Genomic DNA, 14,468 nt, shown 5'->3' with positions numbered 1-14,468 from the left:
TTACCCGTTTGGTTCTCTGGAGCAGCTGAGACCACGCAATCCAGCAGCGGGGATGCAGTCAGCCCCGTCTACGATCACAAGCCCATGCAGGTCGGGCGAGCTCGGCTTTCCCGGGAGGAGAAGGAAAGGCGGAGATCCCAGGGCCTTAGCCTTTACTGTGGAACTGCAGGACATTTCGCTTACAACTGCCCGGTAAAAGGGCAAGCCCGGCAGTAAATCTGAGGCTACTGTCGGGTGGGATCTCCGCTGAGAAGACCTCATCAACATCTACGCTCCTCCCGGTAAAACTAAGATGGTCAGCCAACACTCACAACTGTCAAGCACTTTTGGACTCCGGGGCAGAAGGTAACTTCATGGACTACACATTTGCACTCAAGATTCAGGTTCCCCTTTTACCTCTCACCCGCACCATTTCTGTTCACGCCCTTAACGGCCAAGCTCTACCTAACATTTCATTCACCACTGGACCCATTACAATCATCGTATCTGGGAACCACACGGAGACTACTTCAATCCTACATTCTGGACTCCCCCCTCGCACCCATTGTTTTAGGACACCCCTGGCTCATCAAACACAACCCTAAGATTGACTGGCAGCAGAGATCAGTGTTGGAGTGGAGCAGTAAATGTCATGAGTCCTGTCTTGTGTCTGCCTGTTCTTCTGTTTCTGTTTCTGCGTTTCAGGAGGAAGCAGTGGATTTGTCAAACGTGCCCACGGAGTATCACGACCTGAAGGAAGTGTTCTGTAAGTCTCGAGCTGCTTCTCTCCCTCCGCATCGTCCCTATGACTGTGCTATAGAATTACTGCCAGGTACGTCTCCGCCTAAGGGCAAGTTATATTCACTTTCTGTTCCTGAAAGAGAATCTATGGAGAAATATATTTCTGGTTCTCTAGCAGCGGGGTTCATCTGTCCTTCCTCTTCTCCAGCGGGGGCGGGGTTCTTTTTTGGGGAAGAAGGATGGATCCCTGCGACCTTGTATTGACTACCGGGGGTTGAACAGCATCACGGTAAAGAATACTTGTTCTTTGCCGCTGATGTCTTCAGCCATCGAAAGGTTGCAGAGAGCCTCGATCTTCACTAAATTGGACTTACGTAATGCTTATCATTTGGTCCGCATCAGGAAGGGAGATGAATGGAAGACTGCTTTTAACACCCCCAGAGGGCACTTTAAATACTTGGTCATGCCCTTCGGCTTGTCCAACTCCCCAGCAGTCTTCCAGGTACTCGTCAACGACATACTGCGAGATATTGTCGATCAGTTCATATATGTCTACCTGGATAACATATTGATTTTTTCTTCTTCTCTCCAGGAGCACGTGCAGCACGTTCGACGAGTGCTTCAGAGACTGCTAGAGAATGGGCTTTTTGTCAAGGTGGAGAAATGCGCTTTTCATGCACAGTCTGTTCCTTTCTTAGGGCACATCGTGTTGTCTGAGGGAATGCATATGGATCCTGAGAAGGTTAAGGCTGTGGTGGATTGGCCAAGTCCAGATTCCCGTAAGGCCCTACAGAGGTTTCTGGGGTTCGCCTTTTCTACCTGCGGTTCATTCGCAATTTCAGCCAACTAGCCTCGCCTCTGACCGCCTTGACCTCCCCCAGAACTACGTTTGTTTCAGCCCCCATCTTAATTACCCCTGATCCATCACGTCAGTTAGTGGTGGAGGTCGATGCGTCAGAGGTAGGGGTAGGTGCAGTGCTATCCCAACGTTCTCCTGCAGACAACGCTGCATCCGTGCGCGTTTTTGTCCCACAGTTTGTCCTCTGCCGAACATAATTATTATGATATTGGTAACAGAGAGTTGTTGTCAAGTTAGCATTGGAAGTCAAGTTAGCATTGGAAGAATGGCGTCACTGGTTAGAAGGGTCGGGGGTACCTTTTATCGTTTGGACCGATCATAAGAATCTGGAATACATTAGAACCGCTAAAAGATTGAACTCCAGGCAGGCTCGGTGGGCACTTTTTTTCGGACGTTTTGACTTTACTCTCTCGTACCGCCCGGGCTCCAAAAACATCAAGCCCGATTCATTATCACGCATTTTTGACCGTTCCTATTGCACATCTACTCCCGAGTGCATTTTTCTGGAGACCCTAATTATCTCCACACTCTCATGGGAGGTCGAATCGAAGGTCAAGACGGCCTTACAAGGGGTAACGCCCCCGGTCGACTGTCCACCAAACCGTTTATTTGTGCCAGAGGGATTACGGTCCAACGTTATTCAGTGGGGGCATTGTTCCAATGTGGCTTGCCATCCAGGAGTCAGTCGCACTACATTCAAGTGAATTAAAATTCAAGATAGTATGAAACCTTTAAAAACGATTCTGTTTGTTTTTGCCATTTTAATTGTGGTTTTTGACTGCATCATATAAATGAGATATAAGTATCATGGTTTCATCTCCAAATGTCTGCATTCATGAACTGAACTGAACTGAACTTCAGGAGACTGAAGAGCACTTTTCATACAGTTTGGTGAAGTAAACATTAAAAGCTTAGCACATGAGGTATGAGGTGAATGGTAATGACATTTTTGGTGCAGAGAATCATTAGTTAATGAGGGTCTAATTGTATAACGATTGAATGACTGTTATAAATGTGCCGGGTCATACACGTACAAAATAAGATAGACAAGGGGAGTCTGTAATCATAAATAATTAAGCTAATTTACTGTATAAAACTGGAATGTGGAATGCCACAGATACCGTACACAATAAGCTAATCGCTTACTGTTGTATTAGTAGTTAATTAGAAGAATGCAGGGGATGATAAAATATGTTTTTGTGCATGTCTGGCTCTCAACAAGTTTAATAACTCACAGGATTCATTTATTTTCCAATATTGATTAAAGTATTCTAATGATGGTGTCTCTGTTTATGTCTAATGTGCCATCAGATACAAGTTATGTTCTACTCAAACTGCCTACATAAGCAGCACGTAAAGACATCATATAGATGTGCTCGCTACACAAAGGCTGAAAGGTAAAATAAGCTAAGACAGGCCATCATATATTGCACGTGTTGTGTGAGAGACACTGAGAAGAACCCAGAAACAGTTGAGGTCGCCCCACTTTAACTTGTTAGGAAACAATTTGGGAGCTGTTTTTAAAGATTGTTTGAGGGCAGCTCTGAGCATTGGACTGCATTGAGCTCCAGCATCTTTCTTGTACCAAGCCACTTTACACAAAGTGGAACTGAGGAACTAAAACTGAGTTTCAGGAACCTCGCATATCCATTTTTATTTTATTTTTTTATTTTTGAAGAGATCACAGGTGGCAGTACTGCATCAAGATAGACCACTGTAACTGTCTATAATCTAACAAACAAGTTTATTAGGAAAATAAAAGTGTGTACACCAGATAAATTGGACGATAAAGAAATTGCTAACAATAGTATAATAGAGCATGTTTTAGGTTTTTAGGCGTTTAGATGCAGAAATGGACAAATCAAATGCAAAATAAAATGTAATTGATTTAATTAAATATAGATTAATTCTTGTTAGAGCAAAATAATAAATAAATAAATAAATAAATAAATACTTACACACATAAAAAAAGCAGCCAAGAAGAATGAGTTTCCTTTATATATATATATATATATATATATATATATATATATATATATGTATATATATTAAAATTGAAGACAGAAGCAGCTGGTAAATGCGGTCACTTTAATATTCAAATCCAGTAGATCCACTTCAGATTTATTTCTCAACAGTTTATGTTCACGTGGCTGTTTTTCGTTTATATTCGTCAAGCTATTATGTATTTTGAAATAATCTTGTCCGTGATGTGTTTGTTTGTACGACGAAAGGCAGAATCCTGCAGCTCGAGAGATATATGTTATTCTGCCAGTCGCGCTTTCAAATATTCTTTCACACTTAAACGGGTCACAAACACCTGCATTTAGCTCTTGTTGTGTTATAATGGGTGTATTGTGTGCATTTGTGGTAATATTTTATTTTAAAAAGCTCTTACAGTTTTTCTCAATTGCTTTGGCACATTTTTCGAAACAGTCTTAATATTCTCTAAACTGTGAGTGCAAATGTCACAACTGTTTGCAGGAACTTCAAAACTTTATAGCATGTCTGCAAAATGTAGTTACTCACCCAAAACATTTAATCCATGCTTCAAAACCTAGTTATTGTGTCAATAATTTGGCCAAGGCCACCAAAATCTAAAGTATTTTTTTCATTGTGTGACCCACACTGGTCAAAATGTTTAGTTGTTTTTTCACCACAACAGTCAACCATGAAAATTAAGGGTTTAAACAAAAATCTCATATTTGTTGAGAAAAGTCAATAGTATGTAGAAAAAAAAAAGTCTATGAACATTTGTATTTTTACAGGGTTTATTTTTGTACTTCATGTGTATATACACAATACAAGTGTATTTAGTGTACATGTAAAGTAACTGACAATAGTAATAATATTTCACTTTACATTTCATTTTGTGTATTACCACAAATACACAAACAACAAATAACATTCATGGAAAAAACAAAAACAAATTATTCTTGGTGGACATCTTGTCGCTCACGTTGGTCAGGCCAAAGATTTTCATCAACATCACATCTGATGTTTTCCATTGCCACACACCGTGGAAAAAATCTCCTTGAATGTCGCACCCATCCCCTGCAATGGTCAGCTGTGATGTCCTCACATGCAGCATTCATGGCATCCAACAAATACATCTGATTTTGTGGTCTATGATCATGCACTTTCCACCTCCATGCTGAAAAAAACTCTTCTATTGGATTTAGGAATGGAGAGTATGGTGGAAGGAATTCCACTGTTATCCTTTCATGTGCAGCAAACCAGTCCCTAACACTGTTGGTTCGGTGGAAGCTTACATTATCCCAGACAACAATATAATTAGGCAAATGTGGTCTAACTAAACCTCTTTCTTGTTCTGGAATCAGGTCTCTGTAAAGTGCATTTAGGAAGGCCAGGAGAAGTTGGGTATTATAGGGCCCAATGTGTGGAATATGTGTGCTCACACCGTTCTCTGAAATGGCAGCACACATTGTAATATTGGCCCCACGTTGGCCTGGTGTGTCAATTGTGGCTTGGTGTCCAATTAGATTGCGACCACGTCTCCGGCCTTTGGACAGATTAAAACCAGCCTCGTCCACAAAAACAATAATGTGGGTCGTTTCATGTACTTCTAACTCCATGATTCTCTATGAAGAAACACAGTAAAAAATGTAACAGTAAATGTATTTTCTTATGGGTTTCTGAAACTTACAGTAAAGTAATACAGGCATCTTAGAAAAACAGGAAAACTCTCTAAGTGCACACCAATGGTTTACCTGGACATACTGGTACCGCAACGCCTTGACTCTTTCACTGTTCCTCTCAAATGGCACCTTATAGAGCTGTTTCATAGTCATCTGATGTCTTTTTAAAACTCTGTCTATGGTGGAAATGCAGACAGAATTTATATTTGCAAAGACATTATTGTCATTTATGATTGAACTTTGGATCTCTCTTAGCCTGATGGAATTGTTGGCTATGACCATGTTGCAAATTTCTTGTTCTTGCAGTTGGTTAAATACTGCTGCTCTGCCACCAGCGCAAGGTTGTCGTGCAGTTCTATAGAATAAACAAATAGACTTGCATTTACCTTTACAATATTGTTGTTTATACTGTAAAAATACTTTACATACTGTAAAACAAAACAAAAAAACACATTTACCTGTTTTCCCTACGAAAGGTTTGCACAATTGATGACACTGTGGACCTGTTTACATTAGGCTGTACTCTTCGACCAGCCTCTTCCATTGTTAAACCATGATTTATGACATGATCCACAAGTGTGGCTCTGATTTCATCAGAGACTCTGACTCTTCTATTTCCACCTCTTCCTCGATTATTTCTTCCTCTACCACCACCACGTATTCTTACACGCCTTCCAATTGCTCTTCCACGAGCATGTTGCTGCAGTTCAGGGTTGTGAACGTCCTCCATTCTCAAAAACTTCTAGCAGTGATTGTGCTGTGGGCAATCTACATATATATATATATATATATATATATATATATATATATACATATATATATATATATATATATATATATATACTCCCAAAGTTGATTGGTTAAATGGTTAAATGGTTGATTCATATTAGAGGTAATTTGCAATTAGATTGCGAATGCAATTAGAGGTCATGTGCCAATTTAGCAGACATTACAAATAATTAATTGAATGAATGAATTAATTAATGGTAATGAATGAATTACCATCGGTGCTCGGGCCCTAATAATAAATGGAGCAATTCCAAGAGGGTCCTCGCACCATCGGTGCTCGGGCCCTAATAATAATAAACAAAGCAGATACAAGATGGTCCTCGCACCTCGGTGCTCAGGCCCTAATAATCCAATTATAATCAAATTTCTAGGATAGAGACTTGTGTTCTTCCAGGCACATATTTTGAGAAATATCTAATTTTGTAAATGTCTTTTTTTCACATACAATGTGTAACCAAACCATTTTTGTTACCAACATTCTTTAAAATATAATCTTTGTGTGTCCTGAAGAAGAAAGAAAGGAAGTCATACAGTTTAAAAAAAGTATGTTGAGTAAAAATGACAGAACTTTCATTTTTGGGTAAACTATCCTAACCTTTAGGTGAGGTGAGGCATGAAGAAAATATAGGTCTGAATGGAAGTGTAAAATGTTTTTTTTTGTTAGAGATATATATATTTTTTTTACCTACAATAATTATGCAAATGAATGATCAAAAACACAAATAAGTTTTACATTTACATTTAGTCATTTATCAGACACTTTTATCCAAAACAACTTACCAATGAGGACAATACAAGCTATCAAATAACAATAATCATATTAATAATTAATAAATAAAAAGAAAACAGGTAGATGGAATAGAAAAAAAATTGAGAACACTATAGTGTCAGAGGGTCCTTTTTAATAAAAAAATAAAACAAGTAGCTAAAATAGAATAGAGAATGCTAGTGTTAGAGGGTCAAGTGTAGATGTAAGAGATGTGTTTTTAGCCATTTCTTGAAAATGGATAGCTGCTCATACTGAGAAGCAAAAACAGTACAGTACATGTACAAGACTTAATGATTAACAAAATAAACAAATATTCCCATGTAAAAAACTGAATAGTGCAAGTGTGATTTTTTCTATTATGATTATTAGAAATGCATTCAGACTAGTACAAATGCTGTTTTTCTATCCCTCTGCTGGTATTCGTTCATCAGGTTTTTCTATTAACATTGCAGCAATTTCTACATTCAGCTTTAATCTGGGGCCACCCACCTTAGCATTGACGCCACTGCATTTATATTTTGAAAACATATTTTGAAGCTTATTCCAGATGCATTTTATGTCTCACACTCCTCCCACATCTCAGATTGCAAACTTGAACTTGCTATTGAAATTATGGCTGTAGCTATTTTCCCTCTGGCCTTTCTCTGCTTATTCCATATATCCTACACTCCCAATAAGCAAGTATTGATTGTGCAGTCATCACATGTGGTGTGGCTTTAGGCTAGTCAGGTTCGTACATTTATGTGCTTCTGCATCTGTGCCATCTTCTGATGGTTTTTCACCCTGGTTCATGTTAGAGAATTAGATTTTTCAATCCCAGGCTCATATGTCCATTGCTGGTGCTTACCTGCCAGCATCGTGAAAGGAAAAAGTCACTGAGTTAATTTTTTTCTTTGCTTGTGTGTGTGCGTGAGACCTTTGCGATGTCTTCGACCGAGGACAGTCCCATTAAGCCGGTCCCATTACTTGCCTCTTGCTTGGGTGCAGCCCACTGGCCCTGTCACCAGCAATCCCAGCAGGACACGTCTTGTGGCATCTCTAGAGAAGGAGTCTGACCTGACATCTCATCACATCCAGCTTCCCATTACTGCAGCTCATCCTGATAGTTCTGTCTTGGTCCCTCTGCACGGACAAACAGTAGAAAATAATTCCCCTTTCCATTAAATCCATCAGATCATGAAGAATGACAACAGAGGATGGACTGCTCCGTCTTTCTTCCTCCATTCGAATAGCCAAAGAGCATCCATTAGGTAACTCAGTCTGAGGCCCTATATTGTGCTCAAAGGACTCAAAGCTATTCTTTCTCCCTTTCACTTTCTTTTCTTGCTTCCTCTATTGATCTGTCTTCTCCCATGGACTCCTAAAAAAGACTCTCGGCTACTAGGCTGCTTGGTTTTAGGAATACATTGTGAGGATGTCCTGCTGTAAAGTTCTGCCAGAGACCATCGGTGCATGTAGTAAAACCTCTCATCACCCTATTTTCTGATGAAACATACATAGAGGAGTGCTGTGCCTTGACCCTGGAATCATTATGCCCTGGTAAAAAGATTATTTATGGCACCTTTTATGGTGTAGCATATCCAAGGCTGCTTAATTTCACAAGACTTGGGACAAAAAAATAGTTTGTGGTTGTTTCTGCTTATTAACCTGGAATAGAATAAAGTATACACAGTGTACCAGTGTGAACCAGTACCAGTGTAGATAATGCTTGGTTATACTGGATTCAGTTGTCTGCAATGGTATTGAAAGTGAGAGACATTTTTATGTTTACACACTGAAAGTTACATTATTAATAATGTATATAATAAGTTTTATAGAACCTCAGACGTTTTGATATTCTGAGATGGACAATACACACATAGGGTATTAAAGGGGTCGTTGGATGCCCATTTTCCACAAGTTGATATGATTCTTTAGGGTTTAAATGAAAAGTCTGTAACAAACTTTGGTTCAAATTACTCAATGGTAGTGTAAAACAACACAATTTTTACCTTGCCAAAAACAGCTCTGCACACAGCAAACTGGGTTTTTTATTTCATTTATTTTTTTTAGTGCATGTCTCTTTAGATCACAAATGATTCACGCGAACATAGGTGCATTAAGTTAGATCGGAGGCTCATTCCCTTCAAAAACTATGGTGATCCACTGCGTCTTCAGCGGCTCGGATCGTGGGAATAAATGATGACTGCTATGTTCATTATTTAACACCTCAATCGTAGGAGCCATTCTTGTCTACATCTGCTCCAGCATCGAAACAATGGTTGACTGTCGACAGCTCACTCAGGGTGGGTCTAAGGCAAAATACCAGTGTCAATCAACAATAGTCGGAGGGGCCTGGGTCTTTGTGACATCACACAGCCAAAAAGCTGAGAGCGGTTGGATTTAAGAAAGGGGATATTATTTATATGGATTAAAAAAAAAAAAAAAAACCTGTGTGGATTATTATCTTTATAGGTCTGACGTCTGTTTTGACATCTCACTGAGAGAAGATGCGAGAAAGGTCCCTTCTTTTCATGCAGAAACCTTAAGCCACACCATTGGTTACCTTCCTTATGTATATATTTTTTTCTTTTTTTTTTTGCCTATTATGTTTTATAAATTATATTTTTATTTTAATTCTAACTGTTTTAATGTTTTTACATTTTTTTTTTTACTTTTGAGAGGTTTTCAAAAATGCTTTGAAACTATCTATTTCTTTCAAAATTAAAATAAATACCCCAAACGTTTAAACAGTAGCGTATTTAGAATATGGAAGATTCATAAAGAATTTCAGGTTTTTAAAATTGTACATAAATAAATGCTATTATATTCTGTTAATACATCATATTGTACATTTCGATGTATAAAACATTAAAAAAAATTATATATATATATATATATATATATATATATCTATATATATATATGTGTATATGTATATATATGTGTATACGAGTAAAGTGTTACATATGAAAATCTATGAATACATTCTTTGAGAAAAGGTAAAGAACTGTCACCGAAAAGGTTACCTTTCAAAAGGTACACATATGCACACTTTATTTTTAAATACTATTATGTACCATTTAGGAGAAAATAACGTACACAGATGCCTTTTAGTTTTTCTACCTTAGGTTATCATCGCAGTGGCAGGTTTGTAAAGCAAAAATGAGCAAAAGCAGTATAGCTGTTCAGAAGCCAAAAATAGAAATGTTGAGCTGCATATAAACTAGGCATATTCAGTTTCACATATGTGTGCCATTTACTATGAGTATAGCAAACAGCCATAATACCCAACCCACAATACAGTGGAGAAAAGCAAGTGAGGGTGTGGGTGGGAATAAATTGTTTAAAAGATTAACAGTGGAATTGCTGGATTCTGAGCCCACTCATTGCTTCAGGGCGGCTCTGGTGGTGTTGACCAGTATCTTATTGGAGAACCAAGTATCATGGGTTTAGTCGATGAACTTTCACTGTGATCCACCGACAGATCACGTTCTCACAGCTGGTCTGGGAGCACTTCAAAGCATTGCTGTGACCCTACAGTATAAGAGAGACCCGCAGAGCAAATTGAACACATTCTTCAACAGATATTGGAAATTATAGATGCTGATTTCTCAGTGTCTACCTAGCAACAGTCGAGATGAGGCAGCATTGTAATGTTATGTGTATGTTCAAAGAACCTAGTGTTCAAATATCTGATAAATTTCTCAGAAATTCATGTGGGAGGTGAATGTCATTTTCTTCTTTGTTTTTATAGTGTTTCAGACCAGTTTGGTCAAAAATAGCAGGCTGTATTTTTCTGTAATTTCACTGAAATTTTATAAATATCATCTCATTACTTTCATTGTCTTTTCCTCTTTTTCTCATCTCTGAGTTTCTTTCCTCTCCACTGTCCCTTACGAGATCATTGATATTCTGAGAAATAGCCCCTTGAGGAGAACACACAATGTATTTGCTGTAATGCAATCTGGAATTATGCGGATACAATTTTCAATCTTATTTGTGCACAAACTCATAAGAAAGGCTTAGGCTAGAATCCAATCTCTCTCTTGCAAACCGGAAAATACAGGGTATTAGAGAAGCTATTGGAGTGTATAGATGCGTATGTTGACACGCAGGGAAAGAAGCATGTTTGTGTGTGTGTGCTGTCTTGTAGTGTTGTGATAGATCTCCAAGTTTGGTAAATCACAATAATTCTGGCACTAGCTCAACTTTATCTACTCCGGTGGTTGGTCCAGCACAGGGTTCCCTGTGGGTCAAGCTGACCAGTGCTGAATAATAAAGTGTATGCTGTAAAAGTTTAATGTGTTGGAATATAAGAAAGAAGTGTTGGTACAATATAATGTGTGAAAGTGGTAATAGGAAATGTATATCCTGTTTTATCAATCATTATGCACTGGGGTCCCACAGTCGTGGAAAACCCGGAAATATCAGGGAATTTTAAAATGGTGCTTTAAATGAAATCTTGAAATAATAATAAAGGAAATTTGTTACTTACAGTTTTTGTCTTTTTTTTTAAAGAATATAGACAACAATGTTTCTAGTTATGATTTACTCTAAAACATTGCCCTTAAGACTTAAAATAGCTTGAATGTGGAGCACTCTGTTGGAGTGGGTGTTTTGGTTTGTCTTTTTTAATGTGCTATTATTATTAATAATATAATAATAATAGTATAATGTGAAATACCAATGTCTGATTTTTTTAACAAATTGTTACCTTAAGTCAGTTCATTTCACATGATTTGATTTTAATAAATCTTTAGTGAACTAGTCAGAATGTAAACAAACAAACAAATTGCCTACCTTACTGAGGAATTACAGAAATACAATGAAAAAGTCACAGATATGTATTGGTCAAAACTGTGGGAACCCTTTATATAATTATTTGGTAATGTTGTATTTAGTTAGTAAATTGCTATGAGTCAGCTTCTTATTTTTTTTTTTTTTTGCACAAAAATCTGTATTTGCTAAGAAACACTGAATATGTTGAATATAAAGAGCATATGTCACTGGATGCAACACTCAGATTCACTCTTCACATCACATACAGATGTGATACCTTGAAAGTTGCTTTAGGCAGAAGCGTCAGTCAAACGCAAAATTAAACAATGCCACACAAGCAAAAACAAGAGTTACTTGATATATGTTTTTGTTTTAGAACTTTTATATAAAGGCAATACCAACTCAAAATCATGCTTATCACATCCGTCTTGATACTTTTCTATAGATGCAACCAGTCATACTTTTTTAGCTAGAAATGTCTGTTATTTTTTCACAATGTAGAATTGTACAGAGTGTGTTGTGGTTTTCCCCATTAAAAGGCACATGCTGCAACTTTGATTAATGATGAGAAGCAGAGGTCAAAAAGTGAGCATACACCAGATGCCGCATTTGTTTTCAGTGCCGCATCTCATGCTGAGTTACACTTTATGTAGAGAGGAAGAGAGAATATAAGCAACAAGCTTTCATGAAAATTATCTTTCCCTCCACTGACCTGTGTGGTCATGTCACTGCGACATAGCTGATTGATTCTAGAGAGACAAATGTCTTGAAAAGAGGTGCTGGCACTGTTTTTGCCTCACATATGTGTCTTTTTAAAATGCCTTGGCCCTTATTGTTCTTAATAGAAGTGAAAAACAAGAGTGGCAAGGCATTTGTTTAAACAAGCAATGTTGTCACTAATCTTGCCAGCATGCTTTTAACACAGCGACGTGGTTAATGCACAAATCCATCAATCTCTCCACCTCCCTCTCTTAGCTGCCTGTATTTTAATGGACTTTAATCGAGACCCTGAATTGTGCAAAGCCTATGCCTTTTGGAAATAACAGGGGAGCAGTGCATACTGTGCATGGACATGTTTTGAATTGCTATACTAAACTGCGATGCGACGCCTCTTCAGAGATGAAGCTGACAATTTGAATGTCAGATAAAGTGACTTGTATAATGGTTTTTAATGTCCACAGCATGTATAACAATGTTCCTGAACTGAAATCGGCGCTCAGCAAAGTTTCCTATTGCTTTCTGAATGTAGCGCTTGCTGCTGGTTAGGAAAGTCTTTATAGGAAGTTAGGACTGTTTGTGGAGAGCGTGGGCAGATGATGTGATGAAGGGAAGTATGATGACTTTTATTTGGCAATATAAAGTGTTTGTATATCAATACTGCTGAGAAACCTCATTCTGATGCTAATGTACTGATCAATTTAGCTCTTTTGAAAGCACTGTAGATCACTTTGGTTTGAGTAATTGAGTAAATTGCCTCTTTACTTTTTGCTGTCACTTTGTTCAGTAAAAGAAGTTACCTTTTTAATTCCAAAATATATATATATATATGGCACATATGTTTGCCACATTTTTCATCTTTCAGACACAACCAATAAGGTACAGGTTTTTGTGCTGAACTACTGAATTTATTTATTTATTTATTTTTATTGCACGGTACTAGATGTTTTCAAATGGAAGGCTTTTATATGGCTGAAAGTTGAGGTGCAATGAACTTCTAATGGAAACACTACTGAGCTGGCCAGTGTCCACACCATTAGAGAACCAGACAGAGCGAGCCGAGTCAGTACCTATGTTTATACCAGGTTGGGGTCATTAGAAGAGGACTGATGGACTAGTGCAGCTCTCTCCCCATTGACAGATGTGTTGGTCTCTTTATGCACATTTTTGATTGATAGTTGTGCTGAACGCTCAATGCCAGTCATATAGTCACCAGGGTGTATGAGCCAGAGCAGAAATAAACCTCTAAACCGGGACACAGATTGAACCGTGCTCAACTCCAGCTGTGACAGATTGTTTCAAGGGGGTTATTTTTGAAGCTGAAGTCATTAGTTCTTTGGGAGAGCACATGCTCTGCTCATTCAGATGTACACCACACATCCCTGAAGAGCTGGTGCCCAGGTGACTCAGGTAGGGGGTCACCTTCCTAGTGTAGGTATTGATTAATTCCTGTCTCTCTTAGGACAAGGTCATCTTATTTGGAGCTGCAATCGATTTGCTGTGCATTCTTTGTGCCTAAATGTCAACAAAAAATGTGGACCAACCACATTGTTTGTTTTTGAGAAGCTAGAAGCAATAAGTCCACTTACATTAATTCCAATAACATTTGGTCCAGAGAGGTGATAAAACATAATTTCAGACAATAGTAGGTCAGAGTTTCAAAGTTAAGAGGATGTAATCACATTTTTGAAAGCAGAAACATCTACAGAGAAGACTTCTTAACATTCAAAATTCAAGTTTTGCTAGCAAAGACCTATAAGACACTCAGAGGTTTGCAGAAGTAATCGGCAGACTGGCTTTTAAATCAAAGCATTGCCGATGAAATGACGAATCCAGATGTGATCCTTCAGCACTGTGTCTGAGAGAACATTTGTAATTTGCTCCTCTTATATTAAATGTGGTTGAATGCTGCACATTTAATGAAAACAAAACCATACCTGTGAAATGAGAAAATACTGAACATAAAATGCATAAACTATTTTTTCTCAGCACCAGTCAACATCACTTCCTTGCAGGAAAAAGTATGTGATAAGTTATGCATAAATTGCTCATAAAAAAAAACAAATCATATGAATCTAATCTTCAGCTAAGTTACAAAAAAAGAAAATATAATAATAATTATAATAATAATAATAAAAATAATAATACATTAAGGCATGTTATGCCTTATTGAACACAATGTGTAAACAAAATGTGA

General features: G+C 37.8%; 1 protein-coding gene across 1 annotated transcript; it reads right to left on the bottom strand.

Annotated features, from left to right (window-relative positions):
- On the bottom strand, positions 1-5,973 carry LOC132095618 (uncharacterized). Its single transcript, XM_059500760.1, has 4 exons — positions 5,694-5,973; positions 5,308-5,590; positions 4,998-5,178; positions 1-185 (listed from the first exon to the last, which is right to left on the bottom strand). Exons 1-4 carry the CDS (start codon positions 5,963-5,965, stop codon positions 1-3), a joined length of 921 nt encoding a protein of 306 aa, XP_059356743.1. The 5' UTR covers positions 5,966-5,973.
- Positions 5,974-14,468: the final 8,495 nt, after the last annotated feature.

This window comes from Carassius carassius, chromosome 19 (genome assembly GCF_963082965.1).
Source record: "Carassius carassius chromosome 19, fCarCar2.1, whole genome shotgun sequence".
Taxonomy (NCBI): Eukaryota; Metazoa; Chordata; class Actinopteri; order Cypriniformes; family Cyprinidae; genus Carassius; species Carassius carassius.
This window is presented reverse-complemented; position numbering and strand designations above follow the sequence as displayed.

Coding starts and splice junctions, on each gene's coding strand:
- LOC132095618 (XM_059500760.1), bottom strand. CDS start 5,965: ATGGAGGACGTTCACAACCCTGAACTGCAGCAACATGCTCGTGGAAGA. Junction 5,591..5,693: donor ACCTTTCGTAGGGAAAACAG/GTAAATGTGTTT, acceptor TTTATTCTATAG/AACTGCACGACAACCTTGCG. Junction 5,179..5,307: donor TGCGGTACCAGTATGTCCAG/GTAAACCATTGG, acceptor GTTTCTTCATAG/AGAATCATGGAGTTAGAAGT.